The sequence below is a fragment of the Mus caroli genome, chromosome 18, assembly GCF_900094665.2.
Source record: "Mus caroli chromosome 18, CAROLI_EIJ_v1.1, whole genome shotgun sequence".
Lineage (NCBI taxonomy): Eukaryota > Metazoa > Chordata > Mammalia > Rodentia > Muridae > Mus > Mus caroli.
In genome coordinates this window covers 33439315-33462408 of record NC_034587.1, presented here as the reverse complement: position 1 = coordinate 33462408, position 23094 = coordinate 33439315, and the positions used below count along the sequence as shown (strand labels likewise).

At 46.0% G+C, this 23094-nt stretch overlaps 1 protein-coding gene across 5 annotated transcripts in view; it reads left to right on the top strand.

Moving 5' to 3' along the window:
* Nucleotides 1-266: 266 nt before the first annotated feature.
* Nucleotides 267-23094, top strand: part of Nrg2 (neuregulin 2) — a 184186-nt gene continuing 161358 nt past the window's right edge. For all 5 annotated transcript variants that reach the window (XM_021150354.2, XM_021150355.2, XM_021150353.2 and 2 more), the window contains exon 1: nt 267-1233. In XM_021150354.2, the coding sequence (XP_021006013.1) occupies nt 498-1233 (736 nt within the window). In that variant the 5' untranslated portion in view covers nt 267-497. The remainder of the gene's footprint in view (nt 1234-23094) is intronic.

The window sequence follows — 23094 nt, the reverse complement described above, 5'->3', positions numbered from 1 at the left end:
GACAGAGAGACGCACGCCCTGTGTCCTACTCCTCTGTTCTTGGGATGCTATCAGAAGCCACCCTCACCTCACAGCACTAAACACCATTGTCATGCCTATAAATCCCAAGAGCAAAGGGTGGCACGATTTCTCCCGCGCCCCTGCGGGCTGAAGGCGGGCACTAAAGCAGTGCAGTTCCAAGCTTCCCCTGCAGAAGCCACGCTCCTGACTAGGTCCGGGATAGAGGGGGCGCGAGAGAGCAAGTGGGCGGGCGTCCCATCCTCCGCATCCTCCTCCAAGTCCTGGCGCACAGGGAGGGAGCGCTGCGCTGCGCCCGGGCTGCGCATCGCGGCCCACTAGCCGCCTGTCCCCTGCCCTGGCTGGGCCACCTCCCCGGGCTGCCGGTGGAGGGCTTCGAGGCGCTAACGTTACGCTGTTTCCGGTTTTCCAGAGGGCTCTGTTTCCCCTCCCAAGGCGGCGGCGGCTGAGCGGCGGAGCCCCCCAAATGGCCTGGCCAGATGCGGCAGGTTTGCTGCTCAGCGCTGCCGCCGCCACTGGAGAAGGCTCGGTGCAGCAGCTACAGCTACAGTTACAGCGACAGCAGCAGCAGCACCAGCAGCAGCAGCAGAAGCAGCAGCAGCAGCAGCAGCAGCAGAAGCAGCAGCAGCACCACCACCAGCAGCAGCGAGAGCAGCGGCAGCAACAGCGGCAGCAGCAGCATCTTCCGTCCCGCTGCGCCCCCAGAGCCGCGGCCGCAGCCACAGCCGCAGCCCCGCAGCCCCGCAGCCCGGAGAGCCGCCGCCCGCTCTCGAGCCGCAGCCGCCGGCGGCATGAGGCGCGACCCGGCCCCCGGCTTCTCGATGCTGCTCTTCGGTGTGTCACTCGCCTGCTACTCGCCCAGCCTCAAGTCGGTGCAGGACCAGGCGTACAAGGCACCCGTGGTGGTGGAGGGCAAGGTACAGGGACTGGCCCCGGCAGGCGGTTCCAGCTCTAACAGCACCCGAGAGCCGCCCGCCTCGGGTCGGGTGGCGCTGGTGAAGGTGCTGGACAAGTGGCCGCTCCGGAGCGGGGGGCTGCAGCGCGAGCAGGTGATCAGCGTGGGCTCCTGTGCGCCGCTCGAAAGGAACCAGCGCTACATCTTTTTCCTGGAGCCCACCGAGCAGCCCTTAGTTTTTAAGACAGCCTTTGCCCCGGTCGACCCTAACGGCAAAAACATCAAGAAAGAGGTGGGCAAGATCCTGTGCACTGACTGCGGTGAGTCGCCCCCTCCTTCTGCTGGAGAAAGGGGGGGGGGAGGGAGGTGGTGAAGGATGGGGGTGGGGCTGAGAGGTGCCGCAGGTGCCCAGGCCTGGCAGTGCACGGCCGCCGGGGGGTGGGGCCGCCCCTGAACAGGGAGCCGGTCGCGGGTGGGTGAGGGTGTGGGCTTGGGAAGAACGAGAACCAGGCTCAAAGTGTGTGCTAGGGGCGAGAGCTGGTGGGGAGGCGCTGGCCTGTGCCAACAGAGATCTGCGGCTGATGTATGGCATGTGGGGCTGGAAAGCTGCCATCATAGCCCAGTAGCGGAAGGGAAGACGGTGAGGTCCGGGAGGCGCTGGCCTGAGGCTCAGTGAGTCAGGAGTGACCCTCGGAGGCCTCGCCCGCTCAGCTCCCGGGGGCCTGCCTTGCCCAGGCTGGCAGGGTCTACAGGAGCAGCTGGGCAGACTCCCAGGCTGTGAAGGCCTCCGCTTACAAGTTCTCCTAGGGAATGATCGCCCCCGCCCCCCCTTTCCTCTCCCAGCTCCGTTGCTCTGCTCATCCACACCGCTGGCGCAGGCAGAGTTGGACTTTTTCTGCTGTTTCCCATTCTCCATGTGGCTCTGGGCTGTTTTCTCCTCCGTTGTGCTTCACATGTCTTTGTAAACCGAGTAGCTCAGCCTTCCCTCCTTAACACCCAGAGCTAGTGAGCAGACACTCTTTTAGCAGTTTGTGAAGTATCTCACCTGGTCTTGGTGGTGATGGTGGTGGTGGTGAGAGTAACTTGCTTTTGCTGAATGTTTGAAGTTCATCTCTAACATCATCCCGGCAGGATGCATTGGCTGCACCTGCATGTATCTTCACAATGTTGGATACTGCACAGGAATGTAGGAGATAGTAAACGAGCCTGTGGGTCTGTGCAGAGTGAAGGTCTCCCATAGGGAAGTTAAAGAAATGACACTTTCAACAGCCCTTTCTTCTTGTCTCTGAGTCCCACTGATTTCTCAGTAAGATGGTTTTTTAAAAAGGCTGAATCTGTGGTGTTTAGTGTAACCCTGGACTGTTGAATCCCTGGATTGGGATAGATGTCCTGAACTCTCATAGAAGTGGGTGGTTTATTTACCAGTTTATAGACTAAACCTGGGTAGTGTAGAAAGGCTTGAGTAGCAAAAATAACGTGTAACAGCTAGTTGGAAAATTTTTCTGCTTTCATCTTTTTAGAGCGATCAATGCCTTTGACTTTTGGAAGCTTCCCTCTCCACCCCCAACTCCCCTCTTCTAAGAGGCAAATTTTAGGCAGTTAGTTGTGGGAGTGTATCTAAGCACTGTACTAAACCTCCATCACTTTAATGAGAAGAATCTTGGAAGAATCTTACCATGGAGAGAAAAACTTACGGAATGACAGCAGTTTATGGTTTGGATATTATTCTAAGCAACATTGTTGTCTGCTTTTTAATGTGGGTTTTATGCTCTGAAATGTTATATGTTGACAAGTTGAGACCAGCTAAGGATTTCTCTCTTCCCTTTTCTTTTTTATTCTATTAAGTATTTAATCTGAGATCCCTTGGGGGAATTGTGGAACTAACTGTATTGTGCAGGGGGAAGTAGATAGTAAAAACACGTATTGAACCTTGTCCAAGGACAGTTTCTGTTTGGGTTGTTGGAGAATCGCTCCAGAGTATGCATGGTACGTGTCTCCACAAGATCCCTCCTCAGGGTCACTGAGGACTGATAGCTATTGTCAGTCAGCCGCTATCTGAGCAGACATCCCTGCCCTTTGTCCCCTGCAGTGTCTCCTTCCTTGCACCTTTGGTTGTTTTCCCTTCACATTTAATAGTTTCAACAGTTGAATACAGAGCTCATGAAAGATTTGAGGTCATAGATAGACTCTGCTTTTAGACCATGGGCATCTCGTATTATTTATGTGTAGTGTGGTTCTTGCAGAGATAAATTTAGGACTGCAATCACTTGTAAAGGGAAGGCCCTCACACATCATAAATTATCGAGGAGCAGAAATGTGTATGGCAGTAAATACTTTGGAATAAAGAAAAAAGGATGAGAGTATAGAGATAGACATCAGGAGCTTTACATGAGAGGATTAGTTTCTAAAGGGCATTTCTGTGAGAGGAGACTTATGGAATTGGCGATAATGACAGAATATAAATTATATTTTCTTATTTTCTACTATGTGGTTAAAGAAAACATGTGCTGTAATGGCATATTAAATGAGGAAACACAATCGGCCTAACTAACCACAACACCTTCCTTGTGTTCAGCAGGAAACAGCTAACACATTCATTTTCTGTTTTCTATTCTAAAGAAAGCCCCGTGGGCCACAGGGTCATTGGGAACATTCTCTCCTTGGAGCAGATTTGCCCATTGCAAAATAGGGAAGCTGGCACTTGGAAACTGTCATTGTAGCCGTTATATTGAGCAACTGGGGTTGAATTGTTACTTTGTTCAGCCAGTTTCAGGTCTGAGCTGTCTGGGCTTGAGAGGTGTGTTTCCTGGGGAGGTCTTCTCTAAGCAGTGTTCGGGGAGGGGGTCTTGGAGATAATGTGCCATGTGGAGGGATATGTTGTACTTAAAGCACATGCCTTAGTCATACCAAACCAAGGATCATACTGGACCCCTTCCAAAAGGTCCTCATAGTGGCTTGTTGCAGCTATAAAGTGTAGCCTGAGAGTGATAGGCAGGGATCTCTCTGCAAGAGCAATGCCTAACCGAAGGGGTATATTTTATAGATCCAATGTATAGCATTTAATCAAAATAACTACCTCTAGTGGTAAAGAGTAAAATCTTTGCATTTCTAAGCAATTTGCATATGTGGAGATGTTTTCTGAGCTTTCTGTGGGAAGGAGAGTTAGAGCTACAAAGGCCTTAAAAGGACCGCGTAACTCTGTGCCAGGCTGCAGGTGTGTCCTGTTCTTCACCCAGTGCTCGCTCAGAAGAGGTGGTCACACATATCTGGTGTAACTGCACCTCATCTTCTTGCATTCTCAGATACATGTTTTTAAGCCATTTCCTAATTGAACAGATGCGGGAGACAGCGGGGAAGAAGGCCGTGTCTTCTTTTGGGACTTGCTGACTGGTGGCTCTCCAGTGTGTGGTGTGCTCCTGTGGACTTTGAAATCAATCTGCCACCCAGATTGTCATATTAGGGGAAGGTGGTTTGCAGGACTTAGTATAGCAAAAGTGGCCAAATATTTTTAAAACGCTGTTCATTTGCAGACTCTTTTCTTCCCCAGCCAGCTGGGAAGCCAGCTGTGAGGCAGCTTGAAGCTGGGAGAGTGAAACCAGATTAGAAACCGGCCTGTCCCAGGGGCTTGGTGATAGGTTTGGGGGCTCAGTTGCCACCCTATGCCATCATTCCTTGGGTGGCTGCTTTCCTCTGCACAATGGAATTTGTGGGACAGAAATAACATCTTATCTCTGAGATCCCTTTTGTCCTCATCCTTGCCCCTGGCAGTGTTTGGTATTGTGTCTAGATGAGACACTCTTTTGAATGGATGAAGTCAAGTGAAGTTCAAAAAAAGAGCTTCCAAATTCATGTTGAAACATACTCAACTTCCTGATCTGTGATACATGGTTTGTACTCCAGGGTGGGGGTGAGGGTGCTGGGGTGGGGAGACTGAGTCTGATGGTAGCCTTTACTTATCACTATGGAAACCCACTTTTCTTTTCTCCCCCCCCACCCCCTCCAAATGAACCCTTATCAATTAGAGTACTTGGCCACGATGTGCTTAATCAGTGTGGTGATTGGTTGCTAATGGGATCTGAGAGGTAGGAAAGATTGCTGGAGAGGATGCTTTCTCGGGGTGAAGGTGGGAGGAGGTAGGTTACTATCCCCCAATTTTAAATGCAAAGAGAAGAACTATTAATGTGATTAGCAAATGTTTTGGGATCCTGGGAGCCTGGTTAACAGTTTAAATGACTAGCCTCCTCTTAGCTCCTAATCAAGGCATTTGTACTTCTTACAATCCTTTATTATCCAGAGCTTTTACATCTTATTCTCTGATAGCAGCTTAGTTTTAAAATGAAATGGCTCTTATGGTTTAATATAAGAAATACACTGCTATTGCCCAAAACTCAGCAAGTCCATCCGCATATAGACTGCATGGTTTCCTCTTGTCTGCCCTCAGCTACCTGCTCTAAAACAATTGTAAAATTGTTTAGTTTTGAAATATGTCTTTTTCTAAAAGGGATTTCCCCAAAGTAGTGTTTTAATTTTTTATTATTTTATTTGTGGATGGATACTTACTTTGCCATTAAGACAATTCTATGGTAATTTTTTCACGTTACAATCCAAGATCTTAACTACTTGGGCTCTGTTTCTTCTGAGTGCTTTTCTGTGTCAAGTTTTCTAGTCGAAGCCTTTCTTTCTCCACTTCACCCACATTTTGCCTCACAAATATAATCCTAGGATTAGAATCTAAAATCTCAACTTAGTTTTTAGATGCTGTGACATGGAAACATATTCCATGGCCACACACGGTGGTGCATGCCTTCAATGCCAGCACTGTGAGCTCCAGAGAGTCAGGGGCTACCTGGGGAAACCATGCCATAGTGTGTGTGTGTGTGTGTGTTTGTGTGGCTAGATGTGTGTGTATGTGTATATATACATACACACATTACATATGCATATACATATATATGTACATATATACACACACAGAGGTAAGTGGTTAGAGTGTTTGAGAGAATCAGGGAAGTGCTTTTTGGGTAAGTAGAGGAGAAAATAAATATTAAATATCTAAACAGTGGGACTCCTCACCCCCTTAGTTGACTTAGTTGCATCCAGTGCTTTAAATACTGATTGGGAAAGGGAATAGTGATGTCAGTATCAGTCTGCACCGTCCTTTCTTTTTTTATTTTAATTTTTTTTTTTTGAGTAATGGTCTTATGTATCCCTGGTTACTTGCCCAGAACCCTGTGTAGTTTTAAACAACACATTCCTCGGTTTTTCTTTTCAAAGGTTGAAATGGTGTTAGTATAAATTTTACTAAAGATATGGTCCCACCCAGTTTTGAATTTGGATGTAGAATGGGTATCACTTTTTACCATTCTCAGCCCATTGACTCTTTAGAATTTGTACACAGAGACAAATCTAGTTTATGAGTTTTAAGGGATGAAGTCGGCAACTCCAGAGCAATGTGGCTGAGTTGACTGTGAAAGAGCAAACTCACGACAAAGTTGAAAATGTTTCCTTTTCGTCTTTACAATTTGTTTTGGTGACAAAGCAACTGGGATACATAAAATTTAAAACCAAACAGCACCTTTTTTCTTTTCCAGTGAGAAAAAAAAATAAGATTACAAAAGAGATTGCCAAGTTCAAATAAAAACCTTACACAATCTGCTGATTTTTCCCTTGAGTGGCAGGGTCCAAGTCATTACTGGGAGAGAATTTTGTTTTGAAAGTGTCATCTCAAACTGCAAGGATGTCTGTTAAACATCATAATTAAGCACGCTAAAGGAGAAGCCACATTGTCAAAATGCCCAGTTAATCCACCCAAACATCTCAAACCCACTCTTTGCTGAAATGTTTAGCCTTTTTATGAAATTAGACTCTTAGCAGTACACAGGCCTAGCCAGCAAGATGGCCCAGAGGGCAGAGAAGCTCACTGTCAAGGCTGACCACCTGGGTTAGAGCTCTAGAGTCTACACTGTGGAAGAAGAGGATTGACGTCTACAATTTGTCCTCCGACTTCCATACACACAGTAGCAGGTGCACCCACATACACCAATGAACAAACAAACAAACAAATGTAAAAGAGAACAATGCACCCAGATTGATCAGGCTGAGCTAATGTGCCATGCAAGGCTGTAAGAAGTTGGGCAGACATGGAGGACAAGCAGAGGTCATTCGGATGACATGAAGAAGATGTGCTAGAATGCAGGCAAAGAACTGGGAAGCTTTTGCCAATCTGGGGTCAAAAGACAAATTATACTGATTGAACTCAGTTGCTGCCAATCAGCTGTGATGCTTCTGGTAATTATGAAATCAAGTTGAATCCAGGACTCTTTCCCCAGCTAGTCACTTCAAGGAGAGTGTGGCATATGAGCTCAATCTACAGTCACATTCCCTCCCACTTTGTATATGCAGCGAGAGCCAAACACCTCTCCAGGGACCTTTTCTGGGACAGAGGTAGAGCGCCTCCAAAGCCTGTACTTCTGTGAGCCTCTGCTCAGCAAACGGTTGTGCTGCTGGCCTCCCAGGGTGGGTAAAAGTGGTTGATGTTAAGGTTTGGTCTGTTGTTATGTGTTGTAACACTAAATTCAGGGGTGGGGACAAGGCTTGGTTGCCCCAGAGACAAGAGTGTCATTGTCACTTAGATGGCAAGTGATGCTATGTGACCTTGCACCCAAGTTATTTCTGATTGGTGGATAAAGATGATAGCTACAGTCGATAGCTGAGCAGAATTGAGATAGGCAGGGATTGGGGTTCAAAGGCCTGAAGACACCACGAGGGGAGAGAGAAAAGGGTGAAGAGCGGAGAAAGATTCCATAGGTTAGGAGTCAAGAAAGCATGGCCCTGAGAGCTGGCCAATTGGAGTTAAGAGCAGCCCAGATGAAACATAGTAAGGAATAACTCAGGGTTATTGATAGGAAATAGATTTTAATAGTATGGAGGGTAGATATCTGATCAGCATTACTGTTAATAAAGGCTTATTATAAATATAAAGGTCATGTGTGTCTTTTATCCAGGAATGAAATGGTCAAAGGTGGGGTAGAAATTCCAGACTGGGATTAAATATTTTCAGCCACAGGTTGACATTTCACTTCCCCTTGCAGATGTTTCCAGAAGGGCAGAGGCACAGGTATCCTGATGGTTTCTGTGTCTCAGACCCCTGCCAAGATATGACAGTCAGGTTTCTCTCCATGCTTTTTCTGGATGAAGAATCCTTTATGTCTTTTTAAAAAAAATCGCTCATGGATTCCCTACCCTGTTCTAAGGGCACTGGCTCCCCACCCCTTTCCTCTTTGTCTGCTTTATGAAGACTGAGAATGGACTGTCCTTGCCCATTAGGCTGAGATGTTTTGCTTGGCCTTGATCTTGGTATTGGCCCATCTAACAAAAACCAAATTGAACTAACTCAGAGTTGTATGAAAGGAAGGTCACCACAAGGCTGAATACCTAGCCAGACTGTTCAATACTCTGGGTAGCAGTAATTCTGTTTTGACAGCCATGTGATCTGTATCCCAAAGCTTTTGTTATTTAAAGGGATTTTTTAAAAAAATTGTTTATCCTTTAGATGTTATATCAACAAATTGGCTATAGGTCCCGTTAGCTGTGAATTTACAATTCTGAACTACACTGATGTAACAGCAGCGCAATTTAGACTATGAAATGCTGTAAGTTATGACAACACAGCACTAGAGGGAGGTGTGTGAGGTTGTCATAAAGCCATATCTCTTAGAGAGTTTAAGAAACCTCTTGGAGCAGTTTTGAGATGTGATTCCAGTGAGAGATGGATGGGGTGAGAATAGTTTGAGGATAAAGAGAGACGAATCCATTAATTAAAATCAATTCATTGGGCATGCTGGTAAATGCCTTTAATCTCAGCACTTGGGAGGCAGAGGCAAGTGGATCTCTGAGTTCCAGGACAGCCAGGGATACACAGAGAAATCCTGTCTCGAAAAACCAAAACCAAAACCAAAACCAAAACCAAAACAAAACAAAACAAACTGATTCCATGCAGAGAGCAGCATTCTCAGTAGTAGAGGGCCATGAGCTCAGAGGTAGGGTGACAATGCCTTTCATCTCAACGCTAGGCTGATGAGTTTGTCCTTACCTGTGGAAGCAGCATTTGAAGTCTTAGTTTAAAAGAATAGTTTGCTGGGTTGGAGGGATGGCTCAGCTGTCAGGAGTACCGACTGCTCTTCCACAGGATACAAGTTTGATTCCCAGGACCTACATGTTGGCTCACTACCCACTATAACTCCAATTCCAGGATCTGTGACTACCTCTTCTGGCCTACATGGGTACCAGGCACACCAGGTGTACAGGCAAACATGCTGGCAAAACATCCACACAAACACACACATTAATAAGTCAAAATAAAAAACGAAACAAATCCAGTCATGGTGGTTCATGCCTTTAATCCTAGCACTTTGAGGGCAAAGGCAAGCAGATCTCTGTGAGTTCAAGCCCAGCTTGGCCTATCTAGTGAACTCCAGGACATACAGAGAAATGTAGACAGACTGTGTAAAACAAAGAAAAAACATCTTGTTAATATTTGGTTATCCATGAACATGGCTTGTATGTAGTTTGTCCATTTTGAGGTGTTTCATGGTTTGGGATGGTATTGTAAATGGTATCATTAACTTGATTTCATTTTCCAGTTTCTCATTGCTCGTACAGTTGTCTCTCAGTATCCAAGGGACACCAGCTCCATGGCCCTCCATTAATATCCAAATCTGTAGGTGCTCAAATCCCTTATGGATGCTACAGTGTTTGCATATAACCTACACATCCTCCTAGAGTTGTTTCTAGATGATGTACAATGCCTCCGATGAGGTCAAAGCTGTATTGTTATTGACGTGCTTTGCTTAGGAGATAATGACAAGATGAAAGCCCGTGTGCATTCCACACAGAAGTACCTAGCTCAGGCACAGCTATACAGTACAGTTTGTTGATGCAGAAACCACACATACGGAAGGCTGACAATATTAAAAGCAATTCCTTCTGAGTATGGTGATGGAAGGTAAAGGCCACGTCTTCGTGATGCTAAACAAGCTGAGCTGTAACCCCCACTCTTCCATTTTCAATGTTGATTTTATATCCTGTGACCCTAATAAATTCGCCTTTTTTTTTGGTGCCAGTAACGCTTTTCCTTTTTGGATTTGTTGGGACTTTCTATGCACATGATTATGTTGTCAGCAAAAAAGTTAAATTTTTCCTTTCTGTTTGCCATTTCTTTCTTTTTCTTTCCTTATTCCACCGGCTGGGGCTGCCAAGTACAATGTTGAATAGGAGTGCTGAGAGCAGCCAGCCTTGTTCTATTCATGGAGGAAAACATCCAGACTTTCATTATTAATTATGATGTTAGATGAGGTTTCTGAAAATATGCCCTTGCTGTAAAACACAAAAAAATCCTACTAAACACAAGTATAATGACCAAGGGCTTCAGTCTTCTGGTCAGGTGGACTTGGCCTTGGAAATCATCTTTTGTGTTTTCTAGGTGGGAGTTACTGGGTAAATTACTTTCTGTGTCTTAGTTTTCTATAAAATGGGAATGGTGCTCATTTAATAGGCTTGCTATGAATATAGCTATGAATATAGCAATATGAAATGGAACTTATCACTCCCCTTCTCTTCTTCACTGGGTCTCACTATGTGGCCCTGGCCAACTAAGATCTCCCTATACATCTTGATCTACAGATCAAGTTGGTTTTGAGCTCACAGAGATCAGTCTGCCTCTGAAATCCCAGTTAAAGGCATGTGCTGCCTGACCAAATGTTTCTCCTTATTAACCTAGACCAATGTAAGCAGGAAGAGTGGGTAAATAAAAATGTCAAGTGTAAGTGTGCTGAGTACAGAAAATCATACTCAGAGCTATCTTCTTCACCCAGATGTTTCTACTAAGCTGAGTCTGAGAGTTACTGGTGTGTGTGTGTGTGTGTGTGTGTGTGTGTGTGTGTGTGGTTTAGTGAGAGGAAGATGGGTTTTGTAAGAGCAGTCTTATTTTAGAATAGCCCATGGGAGTCCCTGGGCCTGGATGCTGACCTTGTGGAGGGCCCAAATATGCTTCAGATCTTGATGGACTTGTGAGGATGTTGTGGTCACTTTGGGGGGACATCTGTGGTAAATACTGTTTTCTCATTTTCACAAACACGAAGTCTAAGGTCCAGACTTGTCAGTGTTTCTTCAAACATTGCATTATGCTCACGGGGTGAGTGAACTGTTGAAGTCCTGCTGAGTCCCTGCTCTGACTTCAACAGATTGCAGCTTACATTTTACAGCTGTCGGGGGCGGGGGGAGTTGTTGAAAGATCCTGGGACAGGGCTGAAAGCTTCTGTATTTTCAAAGCAGGCTTCTCAACTAACCCTGGTTTGATTTGGGGGTTTCAAAATCTAGGGGTGGGCTCCTTTATGTCTAAGTTGGGACAGATCTGATAGTGGCCCACAGTCAGAGAAGTACTGAGGTCATATCACAGGTGACAGTTTTAGAGTTTGTGCATTTAATTTTATTCTAATTAATTTGTTGATTGCTGTGTAGTATCTGAAATACTTTGCTTCTTAGATGCTTACAGAAAAAGACATCTTGCTTTGGGTTCTTTCTCTCTGTGGGTACCATTAACCTGTAGGCCCTTGGTTGGTCATAGATCCTGAAGAATTATTTGCGTTTTATCCTTCCAGTCTTAGTATTCATCACCAGTATCACTGACTGACAAGTCTCTGCCCATTTACTTTTTGGCTTAGACACATTTTGAAATCACTCAAACAACAGCCCAGGCCAAGGGGCCGAACTGCTTTGGAAAGCATCTCCTCAGGCATCCTTCAGTTCAGTGTTTATTTGGAGGGCCCATAGTCTTCTCACAGAATCATCACCGCTATTGTTTATTTGATGCAGGTTTTCACGGTGTGTAGCCCTGTCTAGCCTGAGATTCACTAAAGGCTAGCCTCATATTCGCATCAATCCTCCTTCTGCCTCCCAAGTGCTGGGACTGCAGGCATGCAACCACCATGCCTGGGCAGTGTCCTCTGTATCCCTGCAAGCAGCTCCCCTCTTGCCCTGGACTTTAGAATTCCTTGTTCGCAGTTTTCTTCACCTATGGCAATATTTTTGGCATGACTTTCCTTTCTGATTGGTCAGTTGGCATTCTGAGATATCTAGCACTTTCTCCTCTCACCTGAGCTTTCCAAATATTCCCCATTTTGACTCCCATAGGAGTGTCAAGTGGTACTTTTCTATCCCCATTGCTCATGTGTCAGGATGAGCGTCTCAAGAGGCGTGTCCAGGTACCATTTTTGTAGTAGCTAAGAGCCTAAGTTCAGAGTTTACTAGTGGGCAGATCAGGGACTTCTGGAAGCATAGTTTCTTAGAGCCATCTTTTGGTGTTAAAGAGGGCACATTAACCCATTCAAGCTATTTTATGTTTACCACTTGGTTAGTTACCTCTCTTAAGTCCTGTCCCACTTCTTTCTTAATGTCCAGGGTTTTCCTCGGTCTCTGAATTTCCCAGCGTCTCTCTTCCAAATACTTCTGGTTTCTCCTCTGAGTTCCCTGGGAGAATCTCCCTTTTATCCTCTCTATTTCCCAGAATCCTTTCTCTTCCTGCCAGTGTCCCACCTATTTCCTGCCTCAGCTCATTGGCCATCACTTTTTTATTGACAGGTAATGCTTATAAGAGATTCTCTCTACACTATTCCTTCTCCATTTCCTAGGAATTAGGCACTTTCTGTGTTTGCTTGGTTGAAGTATTCGGTGAGAAATATGGAGGTTTGTGTAGTTTCTCCGTAAGGAACTAACTCTCTTCCAGCCTAGCACCTAGTCCTGAGGGCTGCTGGTTGTGGCCTCACAGGAGGCTCTGACATTCAGCCTTCTTTGAGCCATAAGTCTCTTTCCCTGGTGCCTGGGGCTGTGGGCATAGTCTCCTTGTGTGGCTTCCCTAGCTTGCTTACACCAGCAGGTTAAGTGGGTAAGCATCCTGTCGGAATTCCTCCCTGGGAGAGAGCAAACAGTAAGGCCTGGAGTGGAGCATCTCTCTCAACTCTGCTGTCGGTTGATGCAGCTGAAGGGAAAGATAATGCAGACTTGGTTTGCTTTTTGTTTTTGCTTTTTTTTTTTTTTTTAAAGAGGGAGGGGTAAGTCTCAGACCAAGACATAATCCATTAATCAGAGTGAACCCAAGGTTCATAAATGAAGATTTTTCTGTGAAAGGGTACAAGAAATTTCTGTAGAAGGCAGCCTGTATGGCTGTTACATAGTTGGTCTCTTCATTTCTCTTTCTCTCTGCTTACATCTTTAGCTACTTTTTAGTTTTGGGTATCTTTTTGTCTGTCTGTCTGTCTTTTTGAGACCCTGTCTTCCTAAGTAGCTTAAGCAGGTCTAGAATTGTCACTCCTACCTCCACAGCCCGCCTGTTTAATTATAGTGGTGTGCTGGTTTCCTGGTTTCCTATATACGGCCTCTTCTCATGGATTTGAGTGACTGCCTTACCTGATGCTTCCTTCACCCTCCTTCCTGCTCAGTCCCTCTGATTTGCTCTTAACCTAAAGGAAGCAGCCATTCCTCAGACTCATTACCCCAAACGTCAGGAAAAAATCCAGAAAGTTTTACAATGAAACCCCCAATCCTTCTTTGAACTTTAGATCTCTCAGTCTCTATTGGAAGGTGGGAGTAAGACCTGGGATAGGAGGAACGTGGAACTGTAACAGATAGGCCATCATCTCTAGTGAGGTTCATCTGACTCTTAGTAACATGCATATTAAACTGTCCTGGCCAGAGACTGACATTGATCCCGTCCAGATGGCCTCTCCAGGACCTGGGTGGTTCAGACCAACACTGAGAAGACCTTAAGCTGTGGATCTGGACACACCTTGGTCCTTAAAGCTTTAAACGACCTCTTCACTGAGATACTCTAAAGCCCATGTCTTTTTCCCTTGCAAGCTCAGTCAGAGCTTAAGGACAACCATTTGCCAGGAACTCTGCTTGCCTTACTTGTCAATCTAGAGAAGCTGGTTCCTCTGAAGTGGGACCTAGAAGTATGGGGGAGGCATTCTTGGAGAAGTCTCTCATGTCATCCATGCTAGCCGCACCTGAGACGATTGCATGCGGATCCGGAAGCCATGCTTCCTGCTTCTACTCAGGGTAGTGCAAGACATCACCCGTTGTTGCTAGTTGGAGGAGGCACATGAGTGACCCCAGGAGGAGACGGTGCTGCAGTCTCCACTCTCATAAATGGCCTGAGTGGTTCCCATCATGCATGTCGTGTACTCACTCAGCAGAGAGTACGGTGGATGAGAATTGTAGGGAGAAGGAATACGGTTTCCACCTCAGCCAATGTCATCACTGCTCACATCTTTGTTCCCTCTCCATTTCTTCAGGGTGGTAGCATTGGGCTGGGGGGGGGGTTGTTGGTCTCTGGTGAGTGATCTTCTTTAGGGACAGAGCCTGTGAGACAGAAGTAAACGTTGAAAGCATCAGTTTTAGAGGCGCTTTGTGGAGGAGTCACTTAAAACTTCAGCTTCTTGTAAAGGAAACCATCTGGTCTGGAAGAGCTCCAGTGAGTTCAGCGCTCACTGAGCCAACCAAGGTCACGAACCACATTCTTAAGTAAGAGAATTTTAGCTGGGATTGTGGCTCGGTGGGTAGAGTGGCTTGTTTAGCACTGAGGCTGTGGGTTCAATCCCCCTGGCATGGCGGTGCTCACCTTTAATCCCAGCACTTGAGAAGCAGAGGCAGGTGGATCTCAGAATTTGAGGCCAGACTGTTATACATAGTTCCAGGCCAGCCAGAGCTACATAGTGAGACCCTGTCTGAAAACAAACAAAAAATTAAAACAAACAAACAAACAAACAAAAAAACAGACCACAAAGGGGGGGGGGGGTCGGGAGGAGACAGCTTGTTTGTTTCATCTGCAAAGTCAAAAAGGTAGCCTGATAATTCCAGAAAAGAGGTGAGCCTAGTGATTGCAAGAGGAAGACAGAGAAGGGATGGTGTTAGAGAGGGCGACCCAATAGACCTGACTTTGATCCTACAGTCCAGAGAGGACTTATCTTGAGAATGGTTTGTTACTCACAATTATAAGTTTGGAGGCAGTGTTCCATGCTGGCTTACAGTTGATCCCCGTGCCCTTAAAAGTTGAAGTGAGTTTGTGGATCCTGCCGTGAACATCCGCAGTACTAATATAAGTTTAGCTTCTGGTTTTTCGGATGCTTCCATGCTTTCTCTCCCTCTCCTGCCTGGGCCCTCCTTCCGTCGTTGTCCACCTTGTAAAGGCTCAACGGCTTGCTCAGAGGCTGTCCTTACTTCTCTCCTCCATGTATGTCACCTGTTGTGAAGGTCTCTCCTATCCCTAGTGTGGACCAACTGTTTACTTTACAGCTGACTCTTCAGCCAATTGAGCGCATCTTACTCTGTGACTCCATAGCTCTATCACCTGGGGCATATTGATTAATCTCAGGCCCCTTCCTTGTAAAATAGAGCCAATAATAGCAGCTATATCAAGGATTTGTGATAGATTCTGGTGAATTACTCCATGGGAAGTAATTCCCATGAACACCTGCTCAAAGACAATATCCATCGCAGGGAAAGTCTCTTCATGGTTTGATTCAGGTTCAAACTACTCCCGACGACTGCTTAGGTTGTCTGTCACTGTGGTGATGAAACCAGCACCGGTTATTGGTTATAGATAACTGTCACTCAGTTGTGGGGCTTGAGCAGCTCTGTTAGGAGGGACCTTGCCTCAGTTTCCTAACTGCATGGCAAGCAGAGCAGTGTGATCACACAATCACACCTGCAAGATGCAGTTTTATTGGAAAAGGGTTACTAACCTCCTCTGGATTCAACGGTAGGAAACATACAACTCTCTCTAGACAGAAAGAGTTTCAAGGGATGTGTGGACATTATAGCCTACCATCAGGCATAGACAGCATACCCGGAATGCACAAAAATTGTCACCTCCACCCAAGATCGTCCCATCGAAATCTCATTTATTCTCTGGCTGCAGGTCTCATTATACAAAGGTCTAAGTGTAGATGGGGCCCCTTTAATGTGGCTTCTCTGCGTTGGTGACTGAATTTAGTCCTGCCTTTCTCAGTCTGAAGGCTTGGACATAAAAAGACAAATCTGAATTCTGTACCCAAGTACAGCACTCAGATAGGTAGAAGATAACCGCAGTTCACGACTCTCTAAAAACAAGGAGCAATGCTTGTATTTTCAAGTCCCTCTTCCTCACTATCCTCCTGCCTCGGTTTGCCGAGTGCTGAGATGGCAGGGGCACAACACCACTCCCAGGCCTAAAATGACTTCTTTTGCCATTCTAAGTTTTGAAATAATTTCAGACTTATCAGAAAGTTGCAAACACAGTAGAATATCCACAAATATCCTTTGCCCAGCTTCCCAAAACTATACAATGTGTAAAATGATTGGACCAAGAAGTTGTAGTACTGCTTGCTACAGTATTGTTATTGTTACTGTTACTTAACCCATGAGGTTCATTCTGATTTGCCAAGTGTCCAGCTAATGGATTTTTTGCTAGTTCAGGTTCCAACTTAGCCCCCACATCACCTGCAGTGGCTGTGTCTTTACCTTCTCTAGGGTAATTGTTCCCAGAAAGCAGTATCTGTCTTTAGTCCAGAGCAGTTCTGATGTGCAGTTGGCACCTTAGCACAGCAGTGCCTCTCAGAATGATTCCCAGGGCCTTGGTTCTATCCCATGGGCTCCTGGCTCTGTCCTTACCCTTATTTCCCCACAGATATAACTTGTATTTGCCACTAAGTCATTTCGGCGGTCAGCCCATTTCAGTCCATGCTGAGTGGTGGTGTCATTCCTGCTGGTGCAACTCTTTCCTAATATGTGAGCCCTTCCACTGTTTCTTGCTGTGGATCACTCTATCAGAGGGAATCCACGGCCACAAACCTTACCAAGATAAGCCATTTCCTTCACTGAGCACCCGGGGAGGCTGCTGGGTGGCCGGGATGAGGTGGAATGAACTACGTTCTTCAGATTACTGCGATTCCTATTCTGGGAAGAAGTAGAACACATCCTGAAAATCTGGAAGGGGCTTTTGTCTCTCTCTAGAGTTCTGGGGACACTGCCCTTGATCTTCCTTGGGTCTTCAGTTGAGTCCAGTGGTTTCTTATCACGTCCTACTATGTTTAGGGTACTCTCTCCTTCCATAACAATTTCCTTCAAGCCCCTTAAGCTACTACAAATATCAGAATCATCTGTGGCTTGTTTTTGTTTTTGGGTTGTTTTTGTTTTTGGTCTTTGGGTTTTTGTTGTTGTTGTTTTGGCTTTTGGGACAGGGTTCTCTGTATAACAGCCCTGGCTGTCCTAGAATTTGCTTTGTAGTTCAGGCTGGCCTTGAACTCAGAAATCCAGCTGCCTCTGCTTCCCAAGTGCTGGGCTAAAAGGTGCGCACCACCGCCTGGCATCTGTGGCTTCTTTTTCACATCTATCCCCTGAATGCAATCCACTGACAACTCATGACAGTTTTTAGTGCTCTGATGTCCCCTAAGTACAGCTGTTATTCAAGATGCTTGCTCGAGCCGGGTGCCATAGCTCATCCAGACTGCCTCTAGAGCTGCAAGCCGAGTGCCTTCTCTCTCCTCTCCCAACTACTACCTATTGTTAGAACTTGCTTTCTAAAATAAGATCTCTCTTTCCAACCCAGAAATCTTAAATAACCTCTTCACACTACCTATGGAATAAAGTAAATCTTCTCTATAGGGCATGTGGGGCTTCCACGACTTAGCTCCTCCCTCTTTAAGCCTTTAGCTCACTCTTCACCCTTGCTCTGTTAGAACCAAAACGTACTGCTTGAGAATTCTGAATCATGCATTGGTTGCTCCGTCTGTTTTCCTTCTCTCCCTCCCTCTCTCCCTTCCTCCCTCCCTTCTTTTATTTATCCCTTCCTTCCTTCCTTCCTTCCTTCCTTCCTTCCTTCCTTCCTTCCTTCCTTCCTTCCTTCCTTCCTTCCTTCCCTTCTTTCTGGATTCGGTGCTTCTGCTCTGTTTGTGTGACTTGCTTCAACTTTCCCTGTTCAGTCAGTTCCTAGCTTCCACACCCATGCCCAGCATTTCCAAGTCTCTGTACCAGTTCATGGCTTCTCAATACCATCAGGGCAGGAGGTCAGCGTGTGTTCTCTGTGCAGTGGGCACCTTAGGTGCATGATGGAGCTGCAGCTATGGGTGTGTTGTATTTTGCTTTTGTGTGTGTGTGCCTTAAGATGTCTTAACAACTGCTTGGTAACTTGAAGAGACACCTTATAACTTTACCTTAGGATTAAAACTGACCATCAGGGATACACCTCATGCACATGGAAGGAGGTGGTTGTAGAGGTAATATGTGGTGTTAGCGGATTTATGTCAGTTGAGATAGTCACTTCAGATGAAGGCCAGGAGTTAGCTATACAGCGCTATGCTGGATTTCCTTTTTCCATTGTTGTAGCTGCTGTTTATATTATTACTAAACACTACATCTCTGATACATGTTTTAGGTCCTTTCTTCTATGGGGCAGCATCTTAGCTTTATTCAGGGGCAATAATAGCTTTCTGGTTTTGTATATCACTGTGTCCCTAGCAGCTTCATGGCAATGCTATGCACTGGAGCTCATTAAGTATGAGTTGAGGTGAAAATGGAAGAGGAATGGGTTTCTTTCCCTTTGTGCCTCTATGAGGCACCTACCAAGGAACACAGCCAAAGCAGCTGTTTCAAATCAGCACGGCTGGGTACCTGGCAATCCCTGTGGTCCTGGCTACTCAGGGCACTGAACAGGAAGATTGCTTGGGGCTAGGAAGAGCAATACAGCCGAGACCTTGCAGGTGGAGGAGGGAGAGAGAGAACAGTGCTATCAGTCCAAGGTGAGAGAAGACTCATTCTGCACAAGTGATTTATTCAGGGTCCCCTCGAGACTCTGCACTTCCAGCTTCGCCACAGAGGTGGGGGACATGCACAGAGAGGGACTGGTAGCAAATGGATGGCAGATCTGCAGTCTGGATCAGGCCATCAGAAGTGGAGGCCCCTTACTTTAGGGCACAGGCCTTAGCTGAGGGAAAAGGAGACTCTTCAGGCCCCGACAGTTGTTTGGATTATTTTTCGAGCGGTGACAGTCCTTCCTGGACATCTGCCTCCCCGGCCCAGTCTCAGCCACCTCATTCCGGGTGACCTTGTTCAGGGTGTGCTCAGCACCCCAGGCTTTGTTTTCAGCAGACAAATCGTGGTTCCTTCTTCAGCTGTGAGAACTGGGGAAGAGAGTGTTTTAAGCCAATTAGGTAAGTGGCATGGTCCCAAAATAGAGCCCACATGGGCTTATTGTTTTTCTTTGAAAATTTTAGCAAAATCTTAGGCTGGGAGATACCCTGCATAGCTGGAATGCTGCATTTCTTCCTGATTCCAGGCTTCCCCTTATTCCATTCTGAGTATCAAACACAAGAGACTGTGAGACTGTGATTGTGGTAATTGGATGGGAGGGGTTGGGGCAATTTAGGAAGATGACGGGGGCCTGACCTCCTCCTGCCTTCAAAATCCACCAAGGGAGAACGGGGAAATGATGAATAGTTGATCAAAAAAGTGGGGACAGTCCCTCCTAAATTGGGACAGCCAGCTCCAGGATTAAACTGTTGTACTGTTTGCAGCCCTCAGGACCAGACACCACGAAAACAGGAGTTAAACTCTGACTTTGGCAGCTCTCTCTCTCTCTCTCTCTCTCTCTCTCTCTCTCTCTCTCTCTCTCTCCCCACGTGGCGAGTGTATCGTACCCCTCTCTGTCCTTGCCTGCTCTGGATCATCTTGGGGAGTCTCAAGAGTGTGAAGGGAGGGCATTCGCGGGGTCCAGGAGGCTGGATTTTAGAGAAGAGGTAGATGCTAGAGACATACGTTTCAGAGACTGTTGGATATGCGTCTGGTTGGCCTTTGGCTCGTCCTTGGAGACTGTGTTTCTTTGCGAGGGCCAGCTCAAGGTGACCTCCTTGTACTCTGTAGACAGGAGAGTTAGCCTGCTTCATCTCTCCGATGTTCCTGAGAAACCGATTCTGCTACAGGGCTGAGCGTACCATATGGCAGCTACAGAGACTGTTGGCGCTCGTCACAGAAAGAACAGGAGTTTTGGCTATAGCAAATCCCCCCAGGTAGAGGTGCTATGCCATCTGTGGTCACAGCATATAGGAACAGCTAGGTAGGTTCCGCTCTCATCCACTTCCTGCCCCCAAAGGGAAGGGAGAGGCAAGTTCTAATTCAAATACTGCTTAACGGAGGAGGGTTTTGTTTTGTTTTTCTCCTCGATTGCTATTTCTTTGAAGGATACTGGGGAGGTGGTGGTCTAGAATTTGCATTTCTCGGTTTTGAGAGGTTTAAAGTCCACTTGGGGATATCAGACCAGTAAAGTAACAAAATCGCCTGGTACGTGTGGTAGGGGCAGGAAGCTGAAATAGACTCTCTAGGATTCTAGAGGCTGAAGTGCTAATACAGCTGTGAAGTCTGTAGCATGGAGTTAGGACTAGCGGTTAGCCTTAGGACAGGGCTAGCCTTGGAGAATGAACAGACTGGAGGGGAGTGGGTACAGAGGATAGAGTAAAGACACTACTAGGCTGAAAAAAAAAAAAAACAGTAAGAACAGAAGTGGAGACAAGCAAGATACCTTACAGGACCACAAGATTAATGTAGTTTTAGTAAAGATACAAGGAGAAAAGACCAAGAAAGTGGCATGGGACCAGATTAAAGAAGGTTTTTAGGGGCAGACAAAGGGCTTTAGACTCGGCTCTGAAAGTGATAGGGTACCACTGCAGGTATTATATGGGTAGGATACAGAGAAAGGGACGTTTGGTGATGCTTTGTACATACAATTCTGAGCAGATTGCAGCAATGTCCTCGAGATTAAACAGTAAGTTATAAAGTTCTTGAAGCCATGAGGAAGAGATGGGTAAATTAGATATTCTCTTTCTGTCCTATTTATTTATTTGTTTGTTTATAAAAACCAGATCTCTGGACGTATATGTAGCCCTGGCTGTTTTGGAATTCCCTATGTAGACCAGGTTGGCCTCAGCGGTTCAGAAATCTGCCTGCGTCTGCCTTCTGAGTACCACCCTTAAAAGCAAGCACCACCACTCTTGGAAGATATTTCCTTTCCAGAACCTGGGAGATTTGAGCATGAGCTGAGCATCAGGCAGGAAGGCGATGAAAAGGTCAGAGTTCTGATTTTGGAAAGTTGGAAGTAATAATAGCGTCATTAATAGAAATGGAATAGTTATAGGAAAGGTAGTTTTATAGGGAGAATAATGAGTCTGGCAATGACTTTATTTACTTAATAAATACTTATGTGACATTTGTTATGTTCTTGGTACCATTCAAGTCACGTTACAAATGATAACTCATTTAGTTCTCATAATAACCGTGAGGAATAAATAGTGTTATTATCTTCTCCATTACAAAGGTAGAAACTCAAGTATAGAGATGTCAGTAATTTTCTGAGACCAGGGTACACTGGCAGAGGCAGGATCCTGAAGCCACACCATCTATACTAGTTTCCCTCCATTCGATGGGAGACTTAGGTGGAAGAAGAAATCGTGAAGGTTATAGTCGTCACCTGAATGTTTCCTCTGTGCACAGCCCTTCGCAGGAAGTGAACAGGATGGCATTTGTCAAGTCCTGCTCAAACATTCTGAGTTGCGTTGTGAAGAGGGGAGCAGTTGAAAGAAGGGAGGGCAGATCCAGATCTAGCTGGGGTTGTCAGAAAAGGCTTAAAGAGGGAGAGGGGATAGAGATAAGCCCCGGTAGATGGGTCCAGGTGAATTTGGACAGTAGATGGTAGGGGGAGAACATTCCCCATAGATACAAAATCCTGAATAAAATCATGGCATGTGTGGGAGTTCAGAACGTACTTTGAGACTAGGGCTTAGCATAGCTCCCTGATCTGCTGGTGTGAACTAGGATGGGACTTGGTTTTAGTTAGGCTGCAGGAGGAAGCGTGAGTTGGAGATGCAGAAGAGGGAGATGCAGAAGAAGGAGGGCTGAGACCCCCACCCTTGATGGAGATGCAGGAGCCCCTAGTGAAGGAGTTTGACTGGACACAAAGGATTCAGAGAAACAAGAAGAGGCTCTTGATGGTATTAGGGTAGAGGACTCCTGAGAGAGGAAGGGAGGAGCCTTCCCATTTTATGAATGCAAATATATAATAATACTATTCTTATTCACCATGAATCTGCTGTCCCTAAAGTAAGGCCTGTGGCTTCTGTGTTGATGTTTGGTCACCTACCATACTGGAAGGCCACTTCTGCCTCTCAGCTTTTCCTTTTTTAGGGGTCCCCAGCCTTCTGGGGGTACATGAAGCTCTTACTGACCTTGCTGCCTCTATATTTAGGAATCCTGGTGCCCTTCTGTCTAGACTCAAGAAGGACTTGACAAAACACCAGGGCATGCTCATGCTGTCAGTTCAGAGTCTGTTGACTGTCTTTCCTGAGAGCGTTTTTCTGACTGTACAACAGGTCTAACAATATTTGCTTTGCTTTCCTAACAGGGAGCTTGGTGGGGATCAGAGGAGGTGATGACTGTGAAGGAGCTAGACAACTGCAAAGTGCTGTATCAGAGCACACCCATAAGCTGTATAGCAACTGACCAGGTGCTCACTCTTACAAGTGAGCACTCTTGAGAGTGGCTTTTGTGTATCCTGCCCACAGTCTCTCTGTCAAGACCTTCAAGGGCATGGTCTTAGAGCAGGAATGAGGCATAGGGCAGAATACTATTTCCATGTTTCATTGGCTCTAAGATGAACTCAAGCCCCGTTCCCCCACCAAGCTGGCATCTCCAAAGCCTGCCTATGTGCCTTTCGATGACGATGGGTACCTGAGAAGGACTAAGATGCCTTTGTTCTGGGAGGCAATGGGCTATACATGGAAATTTTCTTTCTTCCTTTCCATCACTGAAAGCTATTTTACTTCACACTTAGCAAGCAGAAATCTCACTAAAGAAATACATCGGGAGGCTTCTGCCACCTTAGTTCATATGGAACTCAGTCTGCCTTTGAGTGTCTTGCAATATGTCACAGTCACCCTTTTTCACCGAACTGGCAACAGAACGTTGGCTTGTACATTGCATGTCCTGATTGAGGGACATACTTTGTTTATTGATTTTTACAGTCTCTATTGGCAACCTTAGTGTCGTTTTCTCTGCCCTTCTAGAAGTGGAAGGCATTATGCATTTGGATGAACAGGTAACTT